Below are 23715 nucleotides of genomic sequence, written 5' to 3' on the forward strand. Positions count from 1 at the left end.
TTTTTCAGCAAAAACAGATGATCTTTCTTGAATGCTTATGTTTGTTATAGCCTTGACTCCATAAAAACACTGTAGCTCACACATGCAGTGTTCAAAATTGAGCCTATAGTATTTAAACACAAAGTTTACACTGTCTTTGTTCATTTTGTTTACAATCTAGCATAATGCTTAAGTTTTTTGTTGTTGGTGTAATTGAATAGAGCTTCCAGAATTTATTCTCTATGCTCCAGGATCTTTTTTCTTTTTTTCTTCAACCTAAAAAAAAAACTAATTCTAGATGAGTTTTACATTGACCCACCATCTTCATAATCATTCTGTGTTTTACTGACTAATCTACCACACTCAAACTAACAATTAATCTAATACCCTGTCAAATTTCATAAAATATCAACTTTACCAATTATAAATACAAAATTTATAATAGTCAAAAATTCAGAAAGTGTACAAAACCTAAGATATTACAACTAACAAATTCACTGCACTTCCTACATAAAGAGGGATGCCCTACCATCCTTAGGAAATCCATCATAGTAGTTACATCGAAAAACTACTAAAAAAATAAATTCAAGAAAACAAAAATCAATACACTTTCATCATATATATAACAACAACATAATAAATTACTAATTTTGAAATATAATCAATTTCAACAGACTGACATCTTGCTTTTATTGATAAAAATATGTAAAAACAAGTGGTAAATCCAAAACCAATTAAAAATAAAATTAAAACTTAATTTTACACCCTCAACAAATAGTAACTAAACAATGTTATATATATAATTTGACTATTCATTCATTAAAAAAAAAAAACATTAATTAGTACAATATCCAATAATTCAATGCTTACTTACACAATTTTATATTTAAAAATTTAATTTACAATTTTTTAACAGGGAAGGAAGAACCAGACAATGTTTACATTACAATTCATGCATTGCCATAGACCCACATATACTACACTATTCATTATTTTACAGAACATCAATTAGTCCAGTATCCTTCACATATTGTCCTAAATATTTAACTATATCTTTTTGTTTATTTTTCACAACCTTTCCTAATAGTTCTTTTATTCTGAACTGAATACCTCTCTTTTCTACTTGTGCCTTTAGTTATGACCTAGCAGTCTCATACTTTTTACATTCCATAATTGTATGTTTTAGATTTTCCTCCACTCCACACACACTGCAGTTAGATGAGTCTTTCATGTTCCATCTTTTCAGCATCTTTTTTGTCTTTGCATTCCCAGTCCTCATTCTGAATATTATGTCTGCTACTTTTTTTTTCTTGATGCATCATTTGTTGATTTATGTATCTGTATTCAGTGATTTCTTGGTACATGTTCAGTGATCTTTTCCTGAGTTCTTCCAGTTCAACTTCTTTTAGCTTCTCAATTATCTTTATTGCAGTTTGGATATGAGGTAAAGGTGGATTTTCCATTGTGTCTTTCTTAGTAGCATCCTTGCCATTTGGTCTGGTCTTTCATTTCCTGATACACCTACATGGGCTGGGATCCATATGAGTAGGACACAGCTTCCTGTCTCCTCAGTCATTTTTATATTTTGGATAATATTCCTTGCCATTATTGGGGCTTGCTTGTGGGCTACTTTGAGGTACTTTAGGCAATGTAAGGAGTCTGTACATACTAGATATTTTCCTTCTTTTCTCTCTCTGAACATTTCTTTTATTGTATATTGCTGTATCAATAGCAAATAGCTCAGCCAAGTAAACACTTATGTGGTCTGATAGTCTATACTGGGTTCCATTTTTTATAATCATCCCATATACCACAACCAGTGTAACTTCCTATTTTGGATCGATCTGTAAAAAAAAAATCCTCTAGTCTCTGTAGTTTTTTAAGTTAACTCAGTGCAAATTGCAGCAGGGACTCCTCAGACTTTCTGATTTTTGTCCTATTTCTTCATGGATTTTCCATGAAATATTTCTTTCTAGTCCCTTGATTTTTTTGTCTTGTCAGTTGGAATTATGAGAATTGACATGTTTGTTGGAAAGTCCTTTTTTGGCATCTCTAGTTTGACTAGAGATGGGGTGTTGTGAATTTCAAATATCTAATCTGTGAGGTATGAGTCCATTAGGATCTCATTTTTGATAATGTCTTCTTATCCAGTTCCCCTCTTCTTTAATAAATATTTTGCCATAAGTATTTTTCTTCTTGTGGGTAGTAAAATTGTTGATGTTTCAATATGTAAAGCTGGGATTGGTGTTGATTTTAGTACATTTGATGTCCTTCTTGGTGTCTCATTCCATTTTGTATTTAATTTTGCAAGGATTGTTTTCTTAGCAGATGCATATACCAGATATGTATAATCAGTTTTTCTGAGGATTATTTGCTTTAGAAAACTGCATAAGAACATCCTGTGGGACTTCATTCTTTTTGTTACATATTGTATTAATAAGCATTTGCATTTTGTCTACAGCTGTTGAGTTCTTCTATGGGTTTTTCCTAGGTCAACTGACGGTCAAGGGGAACTCCATGGTAGCAGACACTCTCTGTGCATCTAATTTGCAATCCATTCAGGAACATATTTGGGTCTGGTGCTTATCTTTTTTCACTGGTGAACATCATCATTGTTGTTTTCTCTTCTGAAAGGATAATTTCTTTCTCAGCTTCCCACTATTCTAAGAAATTTGTTGCTTTTTGAGCACATGTCTGAATTTCTTCTCTCTGTCTGCCTTCAACTGTAATAGCCAAGTCAGCTGCATATAGGTATATTTTGGCTCTTTGAAGGTTATCTGCATTGAGATCACTTATGTATAGTGTAAATAACAGGGCATACATTATCCTCCCTGAGGGACCCCCCTTTTTATTTTCCTTACAGTTGACAATGTCCTTTTTATTCTTACTGAAAAATTTCTACTGGCTATCCACTTCTGAAGCCACATACTGTACCTTTTATCTACTTTTAGCTCTTGAATTTTTTCCTCAAGCTTGTCAATATTTACCTTATCAAATGTTGCTTTAGCATCAAAAAAAATTCCACAAGTGTGCCTTTTCTCCAAGAAGGCTTTTTTTACATGATGCTTAAGCCTTATTAGGGTGTCAATGGTGCTCCAGCCTTCATAGAATCCACATTGTTCAATTTGAATATTGCCTTTCAGAGCCTTCATAATCTTTAATTTATTGCCCTTTCAAGTAATTTAGTAAGGTATGTTAGTAGAGACATTGGCCTTTAAGAAGCAGGGCCTTTAGGATCTTTTCCAGGTTTTAGGATTGGATGGATTACAGCATGTTCCCATATTTGTGGCACAACTCCTTCATTTAAGGACTTGTTAAATAATTCTAAAACTATCTGCATGGTCTCAATGGGAAGAGCTTTTAACATGTTATTGTGGACATGTGTTATTGTTATAGTGTTTCCTGTCACACCTGACTTTAGCTCAGATATTGCTCTTTGGATATCCCTTAAGTTAAGCAAAGGTTCTTTTTCATTGTTATTGCAGTGCTTGTGATTGTGTGGAATAGCTTTATTGGGTTATCAGTTCTTTGTCTTTTGCTTCTTTGAGATGTATTTTCAAATTGACCAGCTAAGATCTCTGTTTTCTCTGCATATCCAAAAGCTTGTTGTCCATTTGGAGAAACTTTGGTTCACAAACATAAGTGTTTCTTTATATGTATATCTTAAAATTCCTCCACAAGCTTCTTGCAGGAATGTTTCCTCTGAATTTTTCATGAATTACCCAAGTCCAAGCTTTGTTTCTCTCCTCTTAGACAGTCCCTTATTCTTCTGCCCACCTAGAACCCCTTGAACTATTGACAATGCTGAAAAATGACAATTTTTATTAAAAATAATCCTTCCATTTGAAATAAGTGACTTTGGCTTAACCTTGATTTTTTTTTAATCAAAAAGTATGTTTTTATTAGTTTAACTTGCAGGACAATAAATAATAAGTAACAAGGTGTCATTTGTAAGGATTTAAATAGAATTTACAGTAGCTGCTATTACTCTCCATCTTGGTGAAATTCATGCCAAGGGGCATGTTTATTTTTTAGCTAGTAATTTAATGCACAAACATTAAATTTACTCAATTGTTTTAACTCTCCCTTGGTAATTTTTGGGTGCAGAATCCAAATAACAAATATATTTTGTCTATCAAATCTAGCTTTTCAGATAAGCTAAATTAATTGCTTTGTTTTTCTATTGATGTGCTTAAACAGCTAGTAGGCTGGTCAAAACATCAAAAATAAGCAATTTTTTTACAAGTATTTCCAGCACTCAAGGTCTTATTATTTCTTAATCGTTTTATTACTTTCTCTATCTTTGTCGCTTATTATGTAGGTATTTTATCTACATTGCGAATTAAATTTTCCATTACTTCCTAATTGTCCCAAACTTTTTCATTTTTTTTTATATAATTTGCTGTTACTTTATCATAGTTTAGGACACTGACAAAATGTTCTGCCTATGTCTTTTTAACTCTTTCCTTATCACTATTTGAGGCTCCATTCCTACCTTTAAGTGGGACGAACCCAGAATGACTACTCCCTTTGACTTTTCTAGCATGTCAATGCAATATTTTTCTATTATGGCTACATTTTTCAGATCTTTGGCAATTTTATCCATGGCCTCCACTTTACACTTCCTGAAGCCACCACAGCTCAGCATACTTTTCCATCCCAACTTATTCAAAGCCTCCCTCTTTACATCTTCCCAGCAAGCTCTCATTTCCCTTAAACCCTTCCTTACAACATCCTTCCCTTCCAACCAAGGAAAGCCTTGTTTTGGTTTAGCCCTAGATGGTTGGCCAAAAAGGACAATCTTTGGCAATCTGTCATTTTTCATCAACAGAATGTGCCTTAGCCATCTGAAACGTTTTCAGAATAAGCCCATCAAAAATATTCTAAGCCAGTTCTTTGTTCTTCTACAAAAAATACCTTGTTGGGTTGTGTTGAGGATGATTGCGGTTTTTTTTTTAGACAGAATTGGCCTGCCTGAATATGAAGTTTTAATTGCCCTAAAAAAAACTTCTCAATTCCTCCAAAATTAGTTGGCCTATTTGTTCGCTTATGCTTACATATTATTCACTAAGGTCCATTTATAAATCTTAACACATGGGACATGGGCAAATTGAGTTAAAATAAATAATTTATTTTTTTGAGTATTTTATTTCAACAAAAATGGAGTAAGCCACTGGTGTGTCTTGTTGCAAATTAACAGAAAACAAAGCAACAAACAACAATACATAAAAGACATTATATAAGAATTGAACCCCTGGGTATTGATTGTTACCAAAATTAACTAATAAACTCCTTAGGTTGAATACATTTTAAAAAATAAGCAAATACATCAGAATACACAAAGAGATAAATTCATCAAACTCTTTTTAGGGGTACTGAGTACAAATTATACAAATGCCATAAATATTATGGTTTTATATGTTACCCTTCATAAAAAGAAATTCCAACCAAAGCTGTAACATTATTTTTTCAAACAACATGATCTGGTGACATGTTTCTTAATCTAATGGACCGATTTACAAAAGAACCCTGTCCAACCTTTCTTAAAACTCTTTTCTGATACAATTTTAATGAATTTTGTTGTCAAATGCCTTTTGACAAATTCTTTGTCAAATGCCTTACAAAAATCAACATAAGCAAAATCAAACTTTTAACCTAAGTCAGCTATTATTTGAAAAAATTAATTACTTCCATTAGCAGAGTATTACAAGACAGGTGCTTCCTAAAACCATGTTATGCTATATGCCACAGGTTATTTTTATAAAAATAATTTTGGACCCAATCAACAATTACTTTTCCCATGAATCTAGGAAAAATTAAATTGTTTGAAATAGGTCAATAGTTAGTGAAATCTGATCTTAGTCCACCCTTATCAAGTTGTTTTTATCACTGCCCTTTTCCGTGCAATAGGGTATTTACCAGAATCTAAACAAATATTAATAAGAGAAGCAAAATGACTGGCCAAGCAGGAAGTCAATTCATGCATGAGAGCATTTGAGACATTATCTGTATCAGGGGTTTTATTGACAGAAAGATTGTGTATGCAGAGATTAATTTACCATCAAGCACTTTGTGAGAAAAGAGTGTACTAGCAGTGGGCTTTAATGTAATGTTTGTGTAGCAAGGTCAGTAATCTACCACAACCATCCCCAATAAGTTATAACTCTGTGATGGCCACTTTTTCCTGGCCACTTTGTATTAAAGAAACGGTTGTAGAAACTTGGGAGATGGTCAATATGATCAGTGATTGAAAGTTCTAATGCCCTTTTTGAAGGCAAGGTGATTGGGTGGGGTAGTAATCCCTCTCATGTGTTGTTTTTGGTCCTTAGCCTCTCTGTAACCTCACATGATGTTCGATCAAGACTTGGAGATATCTATTTCGTTCAGAATGCTTGAATGACTTAAAAAATGTGTCTCCAAGCAGGATATTTGTACTATCTTTCGAGCACACTACCTTTTGATTAACTATTAAGAAAATGCATAAAAATGAACATACTTTTCAACAATTCCTCCATAGCCTCTCTGAAAAATTTTACCTACTTTTTTATATTTTCGTTTTGTTTTATTTGTCATGGAGGGCATGGCTCATACAGTCCTGTAGGCTAACTCTCCAAATTGTACAATTGACATATATATATGCATATATATATATATACATATATATGCATATATATATATAGCTGTATCAAATTTCATATTAATCAAATATCAAATAATAAAAACATTAATAAATCTCATCCAGGAATGCGAAGCTCAAAAAATATGTTTTTAATTATTTGGATAATTCATAATTTTTCTTTTTTTGTCAAAAGCAATTTGCTTCAAATTTCCAATTTTTTTAATCATTTTGATTATAACATGGATTCCTTTCAAATGTGGGGCCTGATTGGGTCCAATCGCTTGAATTACCTTTTATCTGGCCCTGCTCATAGGCTATGTCCGATAATATATGCTGCTATGTAGGCAATGCTTAAACTGCTTTTATTGTACACATTTTGCCACGAAGGGTTTTTTCTGTAGCCCAGTCGTGTCGAGAAACTTAGCAAATAAGCTATCTTCTTGGTGTGGGGTCTTCCAGGGTTTTTATTATTTTTTAGAGATAACATTTTTACTGTTAAACCTGTCGGAATAATATTTCCATTTCAGAGTCGCTTACAAATGACAATTTTTCCTCAATGAACACATTCTTAAATACGGTTTTAAAATTTTGGTTACTGTGAGTTGAAATTCATTCTTTACATAAATTTTAATTTTACTGAATCTTATTTCACTTTTCTGTTACTGTTTTTATTTACCTGTACTTGCTTCATTTCGATTCAATTTGGTTCGGTGTTCCGTTTTGGCTAGTTCCTGTCTTAGTAGGAGCAACTTCAACAGGGGAAGGTCTGGAGTTCTTGAATTTCAGCAAGTTATACTCTTCTCTGAAACTAATTGCTGGAGAAGTGAGGATGACGAGTGGATGGAGGAACTGACTCTCTGCCTAGATGGCTATTTTTTATAAATAGCAGTATCCAAACAGCCCTCTTGTGGAGAGCTTCGTGTCAAAATTAAGATCGGCTGAAGAATATCTTCTGAGCTGAACAGCTAATTGTTCCTTTAGGCCATTGATTTAATTGGCCATAGTACTAGTATCCTGAATTGAAAAATACCACTGTAGTTCCTTGACCATCAGCATAGCTTCGTTTGCCGAAACATCATTATACCCTCTAGCTGTCATAGTTTGTTTGTCCAAACGAGTGAAGAACCTCAATGACAGCTTCCAAAATGGACCGCTCATAGCTGTAAAGCTCGAACCCTCTGGTTTTAGTATTCTGAAAGTCTCGATCGATGAAGTCGCGCGTTGGCCCTTTTTGGTTACAATGTGTTTCTATCATGGTAAGTTTGCTGTCCCATCAAATATTCATATCCTTTGTGATGGATGGACTGGGATTCTATGTCTTGTAGATGGCTTCAAAAAGATCATGGGATTTTGAATGTACTTTCAGGATTCTAAGCGGCATTTATATTTTTACCAGTGCTGCTCCCAGCTTCAATACTTCGCTAGAGACGGCTCTTTGTCTAGGTACTGAGTTCTTGCTATTGCTGTCGAGGTCATGATTATTTAATTCTGAGCTACTATCATCATTCTTACTGCATTCAGTGTACTCCGTTTCTCTGAAGATTTATCTACTTACCAAAACTATTCAAAACGTCAAAACCCAACTAGACTGCTTTAGTTGATATAATTGTAAGACCACTTTAATGTTAGAGTAATTTTTGAAGTAGCAAATCTTTCCTTCAGAACAGTTAAAGATAGTAGTATTCGTGATTTGGCAAGTATCGTGAGTACAAGAAAACTCGCTAGTTTGTGCTATGATGTTATTTGTAATCAAAACAGAGAAAATAAAAAAAAGTGGGTCTGAAAAATAGAAATTGCAAAAACGATAAAAAAAACGGAACAAAAACAGAAATAGCACTGAAAAAATCCCTGCCCGTCTTCTGCATATTTTTTTTAGTTTTCTCTGAAAAATAACAGAACAAAAAATTGTGGAAACAAAACAGAAACGGCGTCGAACCCTATTTAATAAATATTTGGCTTACCATCTACTGCAAAAGCAATTAGTTAACATTCTATTGCTGGACTTCAAGATAAGGTTATGTCTGTCTCAAAATGGCACCCCTTTGCCAAGAATCGCCTTATTTATGCAAACGGAGAACTTCATCGCTTACCTAGTAGTATTTCTTCGGTTTTTGAGAAGATGCAGCCTTTCCAAAAGCCATTATATTATGCTGGACTCAGAGATATTTTTGCCAAAAGAGGACCAATGGGTGATGAATCTATGCATTCTTTTGTTAAAAGAAGGTAAGGTATTTTATAACAGTTCTGATAGCAGGGGATGTTTTTTTCTTCTCAAGATTCTTTTCTGATCCATAAAAAGGGCCTCTCTGTAAAAATTTCCTAAGGAACCAGGAAACTCTTGGTGGCAAGTTGCGCCCATAATTTTGCTATGCACCCTTATAAGTAATATATAATAGTAATATATATATAATTAATATATAAGTAAGTAATATATTATATATTATAAGTAATATAATAGTAATATATTATAAAGTATATTATTATATTATATGTTATATTATATATTATTATTAATATATGTTATATTATTTATGTTATGTTATTATGTTATGTTATATTATATATTATTATTATTGTTATATTATATATTATATGTATATTATATATATATATTCATTATAAGTATATTATAAGTAATATAATATATTATATAGTAAGGAGCGATCCGGCTCAATAGTAACCAAAACTCTAAAAAATGGAATTTTGATATCAATAGCTACATCAAAAGAATCGCATTTTAATGCTGATTTTAAATATATAAGTTTCATCAAGTTTAGTCTTACCCATCAAAAGTTACGAGCCTGAGAAAATTTGCCTTATTTAGGAAAATAGGGGGAAACACCCCCTAAAAGTCGTAGGATCTTAACGAAAATGACACCATGAGATTCAGCGTATCAGAGAACCCTACTGTAGAAGTTTCAAGCTCCTATCAACAGAAATGTGGAATTTTGTATTTTTTGCCAGAAGACAAATCACGGGTGCGTGTTTATTTGTTTTTTTTTTTTTTTTCTTTTCTTTTCCCCAGGGGTCATCGTATCGACCAAGTGGTCCTAGAATATCGCAAGAGGGATCATTCTAACGGAAATGAAAAGTTCTTGTGCCCTTTTTAAGTGACCAAAAAAATTGGAGGGCATCTAGGCCCCCTCCCACGCCCATTTTTTCCCAAAGTCAACGGATTAAAATTTTGAGATAGCCATTTTGTTCAGCATAGTCGAAAAGCATTATAACTATGTCTTTGGGGATGACTTACTCCCCCACAGTCCCTGGGGGAGGGACTGCAAGTTACAAACTTCGACCAGTGTTTACATATAATAATGGTTATTGGGAAGTGTACAGACATTTTCAGGGGGATTTTTTTTGGTTTTGGGGGTAGGGTTGAGGGGAGGGGGCTATGTGGGAGGATCTTTCCTTTTAGAAATATGTCATGGGGGAAGAAAAGTTCAATGAAAAGGGCGCAGGGCGCAGGACGAATCTGGTCACGTTAGAAAAAAACGTCAAATTCAGAGCTTAATATACAATGCTGGGTGTTCGGAGCCTCTCTATTATAGAGTATAATTTGAAAATAACACAACTATACGAGCGATAAAACATATATACCACAACCATAACTCAATTAACGAAAGAACTGCTAAGAAATAACGTAACTATAAAGCGAAAACAGGTGAAAACTAACGGGAAAAAAAACGAACTAAGAGGTGGAAGGGGCCCAGAGAAAAAATATAATCCTTTTCCAATTTTGAGCCTAACTTCCGCAAAGGAGTAATAATGTCAGAAGCCCCGAAATACCGAATTATTTTCTTTTTCCTATAAGACCGGGGTACATGAAATAGAAACTTACAATAGCGGAAATATAATATACACAATTCAGCCAGATCTTGTCTTTTTTTCAGGATAGGTGAAATACCAGATAGGAAAAGTATTGAATGGTTGCAAAAACTAATGTATAGCAATGCAAGCGCTTTTCGATAATAATGACCACGATTAGCTACTATTTTACCATAACCCGCTTTAAGTTTCTTTAATATGTAGTACAATATTGATCCTAAAAGCTAGTAGATTCCAATAAATATGAATGCTTGACCGCCGCAAATCAGAGACACAATGGATGGAGAAGTTAGAACGCGGATTTCAAATGGGCATAGACTTTGCATTAAAGACAAGGTACTCACACTTATCAATATTCAATGACAGACCAACAGTTTTGAAATGTTTTGAAATAGATGATACGGAATTCGAGAGGCTAGATCTAGAACGGCTATATCTAGAAGTATATCATCCGCATATGCAGTACAAGAGACAATTACCAAATTACAAAAAAGAAAGGGCATAATTTTGTATAACACACTGCGGATCCAAATACTGAAAAGATACGGTGAAAGAACACCACCTTGACGCACTTCCAAGCGGGTTGGAATATTCCCATAACAATTAGAGTGAAACTTAACCGAATATGGGAATCAAACAGTTCGTGGTAACGAACTGTAGTAAGGAGCGACCCGGCTCAATAGTAAACGAAACTCTAAAAAACGGAATTTCGATGCTAAAAGATATATCAAAAGAATCGGATTTTTATGCTGATTTTAAATATATACGTTTCATCAAATTCAGTCTTTGTCATCAAAATGTACGAGCCTGAGAAGATTTGCCTTATTTTGGAAAATAGGGGCTAGCACCCTCTAAAAGTCATAGGATCTCAACGAAAATCGCACCATCGCATTCGCGTATCAGAGAACCCTATAGAAAAAATTTCAAGGTCCAATCTACAAAAATGTGGAATTTCGTATTTTTTGCCAGAAGACAAATCACGGGTGCGTGTTTATTTGTGTTTTTTTTTTCCCCAGGGGTCATCGTATCGTCCAAGTGGTCCTAGAGTGTTGCAAGAGGGCTCATTCTAACGGAAATAAAAAGTTCTAGTGCCCTTTTTAAGTGACCAAAAAAATTAGAGGGCACCTAGGCCCCCTCCCACGCTCATTTTTTCCCAAATTCAACGGATCAAAATTTTCAGATAGCCATTTTGTTCCGCATAGTCGAAAACCATAATACCTATGTCTTTGGGGATGACTTACCCCCCACAGTCCCTGGGGGAGGGGCTGCAAGTTACAAACTTCGACCAATGTTTACATACAGTAATAGTTACTGGGAAGTGTACCGACGTTATCAAGGGAATTTTTTTGGTTTGGGTGTGGGGTTCAGGGGAGGGGGCTATATGGGAGGATCTTTCTTTGGAGGAATATTTTATGGGGGAAGAGAAATTCAATGGAAAGGGCGCAGGACTTTCTAGCATTACTATAAAAAAAAACAATGAAAATATAAACATGAAAAAGTTTTTTCAATTGAAAGTAAGGAGAGGCATTAAAACTTAAAATAAACAAGAGATTATTACGCATATGAGGGGTTCTAGAAATACTTTAGCATAAAGAGCGAGGTATTTAGGAGGAGATAAATACTTCGCTGTTTATGCTAAAAAAATTTTAAGTAATTTCAACTATTTATTCTACGGCCTTTCTGATTCAGGGGTCATTCTTAAAGAATTGGGACAAAACAAGATTTAGTGTGAAGAGCAAGGTATTAACGAGGGGACCAACCCTCTCATATATATAATCAAAAATATAAGAATATAAAAGTTTGTTACGTAAGTTAATTCTTAAGTTACGTATTTTGTTTACTAATAAAAACGTTCGTTAAAAATTAAAAGATCTAGTTGCCTTTTTAAGTAACGGGAGGGTACTTTTTAAAAATTGGAGGGCAACTAGGCCTCCTTCCCCACACCTTATTTCTCAAAATCGTCTGATCAAAACTAAGAGAAAGCCATTTAGCCAAAAAAAGAATTAAAATGCAAATTTCATTTTAATAATTTATGTACGGAGAGCCAAAATCAGACATGCATTAATTCAAAAACTTTCAGAAATTAAATAAAAAAAAACAAGTTTTTTGAAATGAAAGTAAGGAGCGACATTAAAACTTAAAACGAACACAAATTACTCCGTATATGAAAGGGGCTTTTCCTCCTCGACTCCCCGCTCCTTGCGCTAAAGTTTGATTCTTTCTCGCAACTCTACTTTTTAAAATAATAAAAAACTTTAGCGTAAGGAGCGGGTTGTCGAGGAGGAAAAAACCCTTTCATATACGGAGTAATTTGTGTTCGTTTTAAGTTTTAATGTCGCTCCTTACTTTCATTTCAAAAAACTTGTTTTTTTTATTTAATATAGTAGTGAGTCTCTCCACTTCTATATGAGCTATAACAGTGTATTAAACTATAGTAATTAAGGAACACGTTTTGCTGCTACAAACTAGGAGCATCAGATGGGGAAGTAAAACTTCCCTGTACTAAGATTATGCTGATGATTTAAGCATCCTAGATGAAAGTGATCGGAAAATGAATGAACTTTTATTGATTTTGTGAGTTCAGGGTGCAAGAATAGATTTGAAAATTAATGTTAAGAAGACTAGACTATAATCTTAAGACTTAAAAAGACTCAGCATTTAGCCTAAGAATAAGTAAAAGTGGATGAAGGTTTGTTAGATGTTAAATTGCTTATGGATTGTTTTGGGTACCCGATTGACTAACCGTATCTCAAGCAATAGACTGCATGAAAAGTGTGGTTCAATCCTGCTTTCTAGGGCTATAATTAGAGAAAGGCTGAGATAACTAGAGCACGTTCGGCAGATGAAGGGTGACAGATTGCCAAAGATTATGCCTATACCCAATATTACCAGAAATCTTCTTTGTCTGAAATGGATCTGGTTGGGAGATTAAATAAAAAAACTAGTTTTTTTTTAACTGAAAGTATGGAGCGAAATTAAAACTTAAAACGAACAGAAATTACTCCGTATATGAAATGGATTGTCCCCTTCGCAATCCCTCGCTCTTTACGTTAAAGTTTTTAATTGTTTTAAAAAGTAGAATTGTGGCAAAGAGTCAAACTTTAGCGTAAAGAGCGAGGGATAGTGGAGGGGACAACCCATTTCATATACGGAGTAATTTATGTTCGTTTTAAGTTTTAATCTCGCTCCTTACTTTCAGTTAAAAAACTAGTTTTTTTTATTTAATTTCTGAACGTTTTTGAATTAATGCATGTTTGATTTTAGCTCTCCGCACATAAATTATTAAAATGAAATTTGTATATTAATTTTTTTTTTGGCTAAATGGCTTTTTCTTAGTTTTGATCAGACGATTTTGAGAAATAAAGGGTGGGGAAGGAGGCCTAGTTGCCCTCCATTTTTTCGGTTACTTAAAAAGGCAACTATAACTTTTAATTTTTAACGAACGTTTTTGTTAGTAAAAAATATGGGTAACTTAAGAATTAACTTACGTAACAAACTTTTATATTCTTATATTTGTATTGTGTATACGAGGGGGTTTGTACCCTCGTTAATACCTCGCTCTTTACACTAAATCGTAAGTTTTGTCCATGACCCCTGAATCAAAAAGGCCGTAGACTAAATAGTTGAAATTACTAAAAATACTTTAGTATAAAGAGCGAGGTATTTATCTCCTCCTAAATACCTCGCTCCTTATGCTAAAGTTTTTTTAGAACCCCTCATATGCGTAATAATCTCTGTTCGTTTTAAGTTTCAATGTTACTCCTTACTTTCTATTGAAAAGACGTTTTCATGTTTGTTTTTATGGCACTTGGTATTAACCAAGTGACATATAGCAATCGCCAATTCTGTCGGTCTGTCTGTCTGTCGGTCCCGGTTTTGCTACTTTAGGCACTTCCAGGTAAGCTAGGACGATGAAATTTGACAGGCGTATCAGGGACGGGACCAGTTTAAATTAGAAATAGTCGTTTTCCCAATTTGACCATCTGGGGGGGGGGGCAGTGGGGGGCCGGTTAATTCGGAAAAAATGGAAAAAATGAAGTATTTTTAACTTATGAATGGGTGATGGGATCTTAATGAAATCTGATTTTGGAATGATATTGTGTCTCAGAGCTCATATTTTAAATCCCGACCGGATCTGATGACATAGGGGGGAGTTTGAGTGGGTGAACCTAAAATCGTGGAAAACACTTAGAGTGGAGGGATTGGGATGAAACTTGATGGGAAAAATAAGCACAAGTCCACCTCTTTTTGGGGTAGTTGGGGGGGGGGGGTAATTCTGAAAAATTTGAAAAGATGAGGTATTTTTAACTTACGAACGGGTAATCGGATCTCAATGAAATTTGATGTTTAGAAGGGTATCGTGTCTTAGAGCTCTTATTTTAAATCCCGACCGGATCTGGTGACATTGGGGGGGGGGAGTTGGGAGGGGGAAACCTAAAACTTGGAAAACACTTAGAGTGGAGGGATCGGGATGAAACTTGGTGGGAAAAATAAACACAAGTGCTAGATACATGATTTACATAAACGGAACGGATCCGCTCTCTTTGGGATAGTTGGGGGGGGGTATTTCTGAAAAAAATGAGGTATTTTTAACTTACGAATGGGTTATCAGATCTCAATGAAATTTGACATTTAGAAGGATATCGTGTCTCAAAGCTCTTATTTTAAATCCTGACTGGATCTGGTGACGTTGGGGGAAGTTTGGGGTGGGGGAACCGAAAATCATGGAAAACGCTTAGATTGGAGGGATCGGGATAAAACTTGGTGGGAAAAATAAGCAGAAGTCTTACATACGTGATTTACATAATTGGAACGAATCTGATCTATTGGGGGGGGGGGGGGTTAATTCTGAAAAATAAGAAAAAATGACGTATTTTTAACTTACGAAAGAGTGATCAGATCTTCATAAAACTTTATATTTAGAAGGACCTCGTAACTGAGATCTCTTATTTTAAATCTCAACCGGATCAAGTGTAATTGGGGGGGAGGGAGCAGTTGGGGGGGGACCGGAAATCTTAGAAAATACTTAAAGCGGTGAGATCAGGATGAAACTGGAGGGGAAGAATAAAAAACTGTCTAAGATACGTGATTGACATAACCGGACCGGATCTGCTCTCTTTGGTGGAATTGGAGGGGGGGGGGGGGTAATTTTGAAAATTGAGGTATTTGTAACTTGCGAAAGGGTGACCAGATCTTAATGAAATTTGATATTTAGAAGGATCTTGTGCTTTAAAGTTCTTATTTTAAATTCCAACCAGATCTTGTGACGTTAGGGAGAGTTGGAGGGGGAAACCGGAATTCTTGGAAAACGTGAAAATTGGGGTATTTTTATCTTACGAATAGATGATCGGATCTTAATGAAATTTGATTTTTAGAAAGAAATAATGTTTCAGAGCTCTTATTTCAAATCCCGACCAGATCGTTTGACATTGGGGGTAGTTGGAGGGGGAAATCTTGGAAAAACACTTGGAGTGTAGGAATCGGGATGAAGCTTGGTGGATAGAATAAACAAATGTCCTTGATTCGTGATTGACAGAATCGTACTGGATTCGCTCTCTTTGGGGGAGTTGGGGGAAGGGGTTCAGTGATTTGGGGAGTTTGGTGCTTCTGGACGTGCTAGGACGATGAAAATTGGTAGGCGTGTTAGGGAGCTGCACAATTTGACTTGATAAAGTCGTTTTCCCAGATTTGACCATCTGGGGGGCTAAAGGGAGAGAAAAATTAGAAAAAATTTGGTATTTATAACTTACGAGTGGTTTATCGGATCTTAATGAATTTTGATATTTAGAAGGACATCGTGACTCAGAGCTCTTATTTTAAATCCTGACCGGCATTAAGCCTTTTATTTTCCTTTTTAAATCAATCTATTGATTCATAGAATTTTGTTAGAGCTCATACCATATGATCTCTTGGCTTTTAGCTCTCCTCGCCTCGTCACAAGTGCCATATGAGCTCTTAGCTCTTGTTTATTTTTTTTTTTTTATAATAATGCTAGAAAATCCTGCGCACTTTTCATTAAATTTTTCTTCCCCCATGATATATTCCTCCAAGGAAAGATTCTCCCACATAGTCCCCTCCCCTCAACCTCACCCCCAAACCAAAAAAATCCCCCTGAAAACGCCTGTACACTTCCCAATAACCATTACTATATGTAAACACTGGTCAAAGTTTGTAACTTGCAGCCCCTCCCCCAGGGATTGTGGGGGAGTAAGTCATTCCTAAAGACATAGTCATTATGGTTTTCGACTATGTGGAACAAAATGGATATCTCAAAATTTTGATCCGTTGACTTTGGGAAAAAATGAGCGTGGTAGGGGGCGTAGGTGCCCTCCAATTTTTTGGTCACTTAAAAAGGGCACTAGAACTTTTCATTTCCGTTAGAATGAGCCCTCTTGCAACACTCTAGGACCACTTGGTCGATACGATGACCCCTGAAAAAAAAAAAAAAATAAAATAAAAAAAAAAATAAACACGCACCCGTGATTTGTCTTCTGGCAAAAAATACGAAATTCCACATTTTTGTAGATAGGCGCTTGAAATTTTTGCTATAAGGTTCTCTGATACGCCGAATGCGATGGTGTGGTTTTCTTTAAGATTCTATGACTTTTAGGGGATGTTTTCCCCTATTTTCCAAAATAAAGCAAATTTTCTCAGGCTCGTAACTTTTGATGACAAAGACTAAATTTAATGAAACTTATATATTTAGAATTAGCATGAAAATTCGATTTTTTTTATGTATCTTTCAGCATCAAAATTCCGTTTTTTAGAGTTTCGTTTACTATTGAGCCGGATCGCTCCTTACTACAGTTCGTTACCACGAACTGTTTGAAAATGCAGCTCAGATCAATTTGTTGCAGGACACAATAGTTATAACGGCTAACCCTTATCAACTAAGTGAGAATCCCATATGCAATCAATCAAGGAAACTGGCTCTAATTTTCCTTTCGTTTAAATTCTATGATTTCGTAAATATAGGCCTACCAAATTTAAAAATATTATGTTGTTCTTTTCTTCTAAACGGTCATATTGGTCATTGAAAGAAACGGAAATTGTTTATTCATTCCCACATTTTTTTTTTCGGTAGCACATATCAATATAAAACTTGTTCATGCAATAGTTCAGTAAGTCCTTTTGCTTCAGGATCTTTTTGTATATTAGGATTTCTTTGTTCAATGTGTTAGAAGATTTGAGCTGGTGAATTTCGTAACGCTTTACCTTTTTCGTTTGAGGAATTTGATTACCAAGAATTTTTTTTATTGTATGTCAGTTAAGCCTTAACCTGGTAATATTTTTTTAGTCACTTTGATCTACCTGGTTTACATTATCGTGGCAATACTTCCTTTGAGAAAAACCTTAATATAGGATTTCTGACATAACTTCAGAGTTATGAAAATGTCTGATATGACATTTAGGCCTAAAAGCAATGCTATTCCCCTGTTCTATATGTGCTATAAGCTTAAAGGATTAAAGCAGTGCTTGAAATATTTGGTGTATCATGTTGAGTAACAACCATGAAAGGACTTTATTAGAACCACAACTCATTTTTGGAAAATTGGTCAGTTATACCCTTCTTTTGTGAGCACACTATATAGTACTACTATCTCTAGTAAAGGGATTTGAAAGCACAAACTTGAGGAACTGTACACGGAAAACAGAAAGATAGTTACTCACTACTTTTAGCAGCTACTCTACAACTTTAAAGTAGTTACTCACTTTTAAATGTTAGGCAAAAGAGCTATGCTCGTTTCATTTGTCTATGTAACTGCTAAAGAGTAGGATATAATATTTATGTTTCAGTATGTTATCATGTTTAACTTTTTAAATATGTACTTAGTAACTATCTGACTTCCGATGTTTTGTGACGTTAACAAAAGTAGTAACCAGTTTGGTCATGAACATGTTTGTTTTGTGGTCACGAAAATTGAAAGTGCCCACGTAAAAAGCTATAGCGTAACCTAAACCAAAACCGGTTTAGGAACCAATATTTAAATGATGTGTTTTCCATTCAATCTGCAGCCACATATCTCCTGGGTCAAATAAAACCATATTCTATCGTGTACAACAATGGCTATTCAGGATATATTGGGACCAGCTATTGTCTGAGTTTCAGTAGTTATATTATTTGTAGTATTTTGTAGTTTATTTGTGAAGTAATATGCTTGTGAATGTTTATGGTTTAAATTTAAATTTTTAATATGACACGTTGTTGATGTAAGATGTTCTACGTAGTTTCAAATTATTGGTCAAACAATTAATAACCCTGCAAACTTCGCCATAAAAGAAAAAACAAATAAACACAATACCAGATATTCTCTTGGTCAGGGCTGTCACCGAGCATTTTACAGTATCCAAAGAATCACTTGAAAAAAAACCTAAGGTTTGAAAGATACTAAATAATAATGCTACTGCAACACTATGCAGCCTGAGTCCAACGCAGTCGCGCCGCTCTTTCTCCATCCCATCTATTCAGAGCCTGTCTCTTTGCGTCCTCCCAAGAACTATCAATTTACTTTAAATCTTTTTTTACGACTTCTCCTCATCCCATTCGGGGACGATGTTCTTTTGGTTTTACTCTAGGCGGACAGCTGAAAAGGATGATCTTTAGCAATCTATGACCCTTCATCAGCAAAATGTGTCCTATCCATATCAACCTTTCTCTTATTATAGCCCTAGAAAGTGGGACAGAACCGCATTTTTGTAGATCTGACTCTTTGAAATATGGTTAGTCAAAGGGGTACCTCAAATGATCTCTATACACTTCTCTTGGGAAGCATGTCTTGGAGAAAAATGTAATGACTGGTAGTCCTGCCTTCACTGATCATTGGAATTGTCAGGAGAAACCTCAACTTTTCTCCCACATCTTAAAATTCTATATAAGAGATTTTGCACCTTTTCAATAAACATTTGAAAAAAATGTTCTAACCGTAATAGGGGAGCGAGAGGTAAAAGTAAATTAGTTATTTTTTTAGTGCTATTACAAGTTTATTTAGTTTTGAAAAAGATTAAATATTACAGGTTCGGACCCGATGTGGCTGAATATTTGATTGACCCGCTAGTACGTGGTATATGCGCTGGTGACTGTCGGGAAATTTCTGTCAGCTTCTTGCTCAAAGAACTGAAAGAGACAGAAATGAAGAGTAGATCAATCATGCTATCAACGGCAAAGAAACTTTTTATGAAAAAGAAAAGCGAAGGTTTGTTTAGGAATTTTTTTTTTCTGCTGCTTAACCATTACTATCCTTTTGTAGCTAGCATAGATGATGTAATGTAATAAGCTCGGTTGTTTCGGCGGGTTAAATGATCTTTGAAGTAAAAAATATTTATTATTTATTATTAATCGTTGCTAAGTGAGATATGGGTCTCCAATTTGAGTTTAGGTCTCCCAGTATTTGGGGAATCAGGGTGTAAAAGAAGTTTTCTGTAATATTATACTAGTATATAGTTAAAGAAATTCTTTTTAGAGTTAAGTGAGTTCTTAATAGGGGTTGAATGAGAAATTTGAGACCTTTTATGAAAATTTAGGGTTTGTGTACATTTTCTCTATATATGGGTTTTTGATTAAAGTTTAAGGTCAGTTGTTTCATCTACTAACTTTAAAAGGAGAAAAAGCACTTTTCAACAAAAATATTGATTTGCTATTTGTATTTTAAGGAAGTGAAGTAGAATATCAATTTTAAATCTGTTTTGTCAGTAACAGTTTGTCCCTTCCTGGAGGCGCTGATACTCCTGTTTTCCCATTTGTACACTCTTGGATATGTTGTTGCAAACCAAGAATGTCAGAACTGCAAAACACTGTAATATTCAGGAAAAATATTGCTTTCTTGGCAAAAAAGGACCGTCTTTTAAATCGTTAGCGTCGCTAGGAAAGACTTTTATTATTAGTAGTTTTGAATCCAAGTTAGATATGGCTTCTATTCAGGAGTGACTTAGATTCACTCTGTAACGCTTAAAAGACGTATAAGAAAACAAAACACTAAAAGATCCCATATGTCTTATGTGCTAAGCAGTGCAATATTGCTATTGTCAAGAATAGATGAAGAAACGATAAGTACCGTCTTATATTGTAATGCTAACATTTAGATCAGCTGACTTGAGCGCCTCTTACAGTAAATAGTATTAATAAAGATAGGAAAAGACCTTTAGGCTGCATTTTGGGAATTAATAAATGTTTCAAGACATCTAATTGTCTTCTATAGAATAAACGCTAAGAACTTTATTACCTCATTGCAACAAGGCATTTTAACGTTACTACCTCACTTTCTTTTGAAATGGTAGGTTACAGTAGAATGTATAAGATTGCTACTATCTCTTTGTGACTAACTTACTGAAGAAAAGGCACAGTGCTTCTCAAAATTACTCTTTACCGAAAATGCCCATGCAAAAAATGTTGATTTTGTTATCCGTACCGCAGTAAGACACGGTAGTTGCCAGTAGTAGCCTATCTGCAAATATACGTTTTTTTTACATTTTCATTAGTTCGGGCCATCGAAGCGGGTCCAGTGCGAGTTTGACCGTCAGTTGGTATTTCATACGTTTAAAGCGGAAAACATACTCTAAATACTTCAGTTTCCTCCATCACACCATCCTTGTGGGCTATTTTTAGTATTCCCTGGGTTTCTGTGGCTGTTATCCCGAGCTGGAGCCAAACTTCATTGTCGCGCTGTTCTCGGAAATTAGCTATCACAAAAAACGACGAGCACCCAAATGAATAATGACGCTAATTTTTATACAAACAGAATGCTGCCTTCTACAGAGACAGCAATCGGAGCATTGATTGATGAAAAGTGGCTCTGTACGCTCTTACCTCTGAAACCTGGTACTACAGATACTCCGTCCTCTACAACATCAGTTTGGTTTCTTTTGGGTACCCCCTCGTAGTTTGTTGACCCATGCCGAGCAATCAAAAAGAAAAGAAAAGATAATAAGAGGTTTTGATAAAAGCGATCATCAAAACACATATCTTACGTTCTGCTTAAATACGAGGAATATCTGTGCGGTTCCTGTCACATAATTGGCCACTGACTATTCAATAATATACCAAGATGGATTTACTAAAAGCCCTAAGGTTTGTATAGATACGAATAATATTCATATTGATTCTTAAGTATATTTATTTTTCATATACTTTCCGATAGCAATATTTGCTGTAAGTAGTTTGCCTATATTCCTATGCTCAGGACTAAAAAATTAAATGTCTTGGGGAAAATCTCAGCTCACATTGCAGCTAACGGTCGATTTTTTTCTTTTGATATTGTTGGTGCGTGAACAAAAATTCTGCAAGTTGATTTATTTTTATAATTTTCATAACCAGGAGACAAAAAATAAATACAATAGACAATCATGTCATTCTTTCTACAGAAAGAGAATAAAATTTGACATTTGCCTGCGTATGAGACATAATAACGAACATGATATTACAAAGAATGAACATTTTTTGTGAAACGAATTTGGGTTGCTGTTACTTTTAGAGTCAGTGCGGAATGACAGACTTAGTAAAGAGCGATTCATCTCCTTTATATATCATTTTTTTTCTTTCCGTCCACTCTGTATAGAGTAAATTCTGTGTTAGCCATTTCACTCAGAACGATATACCTCTAAGGGGGTGGGGGAAGCCTCAGGAGAAAGGGCCCAGGCTATGAAATATGCTTGTTCATAATAGAAATACATAAATTGGATAAGTGGGTATGTTGCAACTTCTTATAATTGGAGTCATGTAAAGAATCCAGATCTTTAGGATTGGTGGTATAAATTTACAGTATATCTAAATTAATCAAAAAGGAAGCGAAATTTCTAATGGTCTTTTGTTTCTTAAGGTTGTCAGTGCTTTATACGATAATGGACTTTAAGGTAACAATTACCCATGAATACCTACAAAAAAAAGTTTTTATTCGTCAACAGAAAACTTGACAAATTCTCAGAATAAAATAATTATTTGTAAATGTGAAATTTATGCAGCAGTCTTATTCTTTTAGAAAAGAAGTCCAAGCCCGAGCTTGCTCGTAAAGCTGAACATGAAGGGTGGAGTGTTTGGAGCCTACAAGGTGGCCTTGAAACACTTACTGACTCAATGGTTGACCACCTGTGTAACAATGGAGCTGAAATCAAGTACGACACAAAAATTACGTCAATAGAACTGCAAGGCAAGAAAGCTCGAATAAAGATGGAGAGTTGGGAGGAAATTGAAACTGAGCAGCTTATTAGTGCAATACCGGCTATTTCATTAGCTTCACTTTTAAAGAAGAGTCACCCTGGAGTATCTAAAATTCTTCAAGATATTAAATGTGTTACCGTTGGTAAGTTTTTATATTCCAATATAATGCTTTTGGAGAAACCAACAGATAAATTTTATGTCAAGGAATTTACTTTGTGTTGTTTTTCGTCTGTATTGACTACTAGTTGTAGACTGTAAGGCAGTGTTTTTTGTTTGAAGCAAAGTCAACTTTTTATTTGGGGGGAGGTTCAACATGCCCTTATTAAGTAATTTGTTTACTCTTATAATTTGTTTGCTTACTCTCATATATTGCCCGACATTGATCCTTACGCGGAGCACCTCCCCTCGTTTGATTTGTTGCATGCTCATTGATTTAGGCAGCGCAATGGCGCTGCCTAAGTAAAGGACCATCTTTGCACAACGTATTATTTATTTATTTATATTTTTTGTTTTGTTTTAGGCCATTGGTCTAATTTAGAAGGAATTGTAGAAGAAACTTCAAAAAGGGCTCATTCGATTGAAAATTGAAAGTGCTAGTGTCCTTTTAATAGTCAAAAATGATTGTAGGGCAACCAGCCCCTCCCACTCCCATCATTTCCCCTAACACATCCAATCAAAATTTTAAAATATTTTGAGATAACCATTTTGTTATAGCCATTTTTTTCAGCGTAGTTGAAAGGTTCGGAAATTATGTTTTGAAGATGACCACCCCATCATCGCCCTCGGGGCATGAGTTGTTAGTTATTCCCTAGGGGCATATAAGAAGGTTATGGAAAGAGTGGTTGTATAGATCGCGAAGGGGGCTCATTGAATTGGTAATCAGAAGTTCTAGTGTCCTTTATAATAGTGACACTGACCGGAAGGCAGCTCTCCCCTCCCCCCTTGCACACACACACACACACACACACACACGTCGTATTTTCCCGAAATACATCCAATTGAAATTTTGAGATAGCCATTTTATTCAAAATATTCGAAAAATCATATAGCAAGGCTTTTGGGTTGAAACAATCCCCCAGAGCCTGGGGACAAGGGTTGTAAGTTATGCACTGGGGACATTTAAGGTTTTTATGGAAGGGAT

The 23715-nt window shown here is 34.9% G+C and overlaps 1 protein-coding gene across 6 annotated transcripts in view; it reads left to right on the plus strand.

Annotated features, from left to right (window-relative positions):
* The window catches only part of LOC136026473 (protoporphyrinogen oxidase-like), an 84969-nt gene that overhangs the window by 2009 nt on the left and 59245 nt on the right, over positions 1-23715 (plus strand). For 5 of the 6 annotated variants that reach the window (XM_065703085.1, XM_065703087.1, XM_065703088.1 and 2 more), the window contains exons 1-3: positions 8676-8821; positions 19439-19617; positions 22396-22716. In XM_065703085.1, the coding sequence (XP_065559157.1) occupies positions 8718-8821; positions 19439-19617; positions 22396-22716 (604 nt within the window). In that variant the 5' untranslated portion in view covers positions 8676-8717. Of the gene's footprint in view, positions 1-8675; positions 8822-19438; positions 19618-22395; positions 22717-23715 lie in introns of those variants that run through there. The other variant, XM_065703090.1, reaches the window with a different exon arrangement.

The sequence above is a fragment of the Artemia franciscana genome, chromosome 4 (genome assembly GCF_032884065.1).
Source record: "Artemia franciscana chromosome 4, ASM3288406v1, whole genome shotgun sequence".
Taxonomy (NCBI): domain Eukaryota; kingdom Metazoa; phylum Arthropoda; class Branchiopoda; order Anostraca; family Artemiidae; genus Artemia; species Artemia franciscana.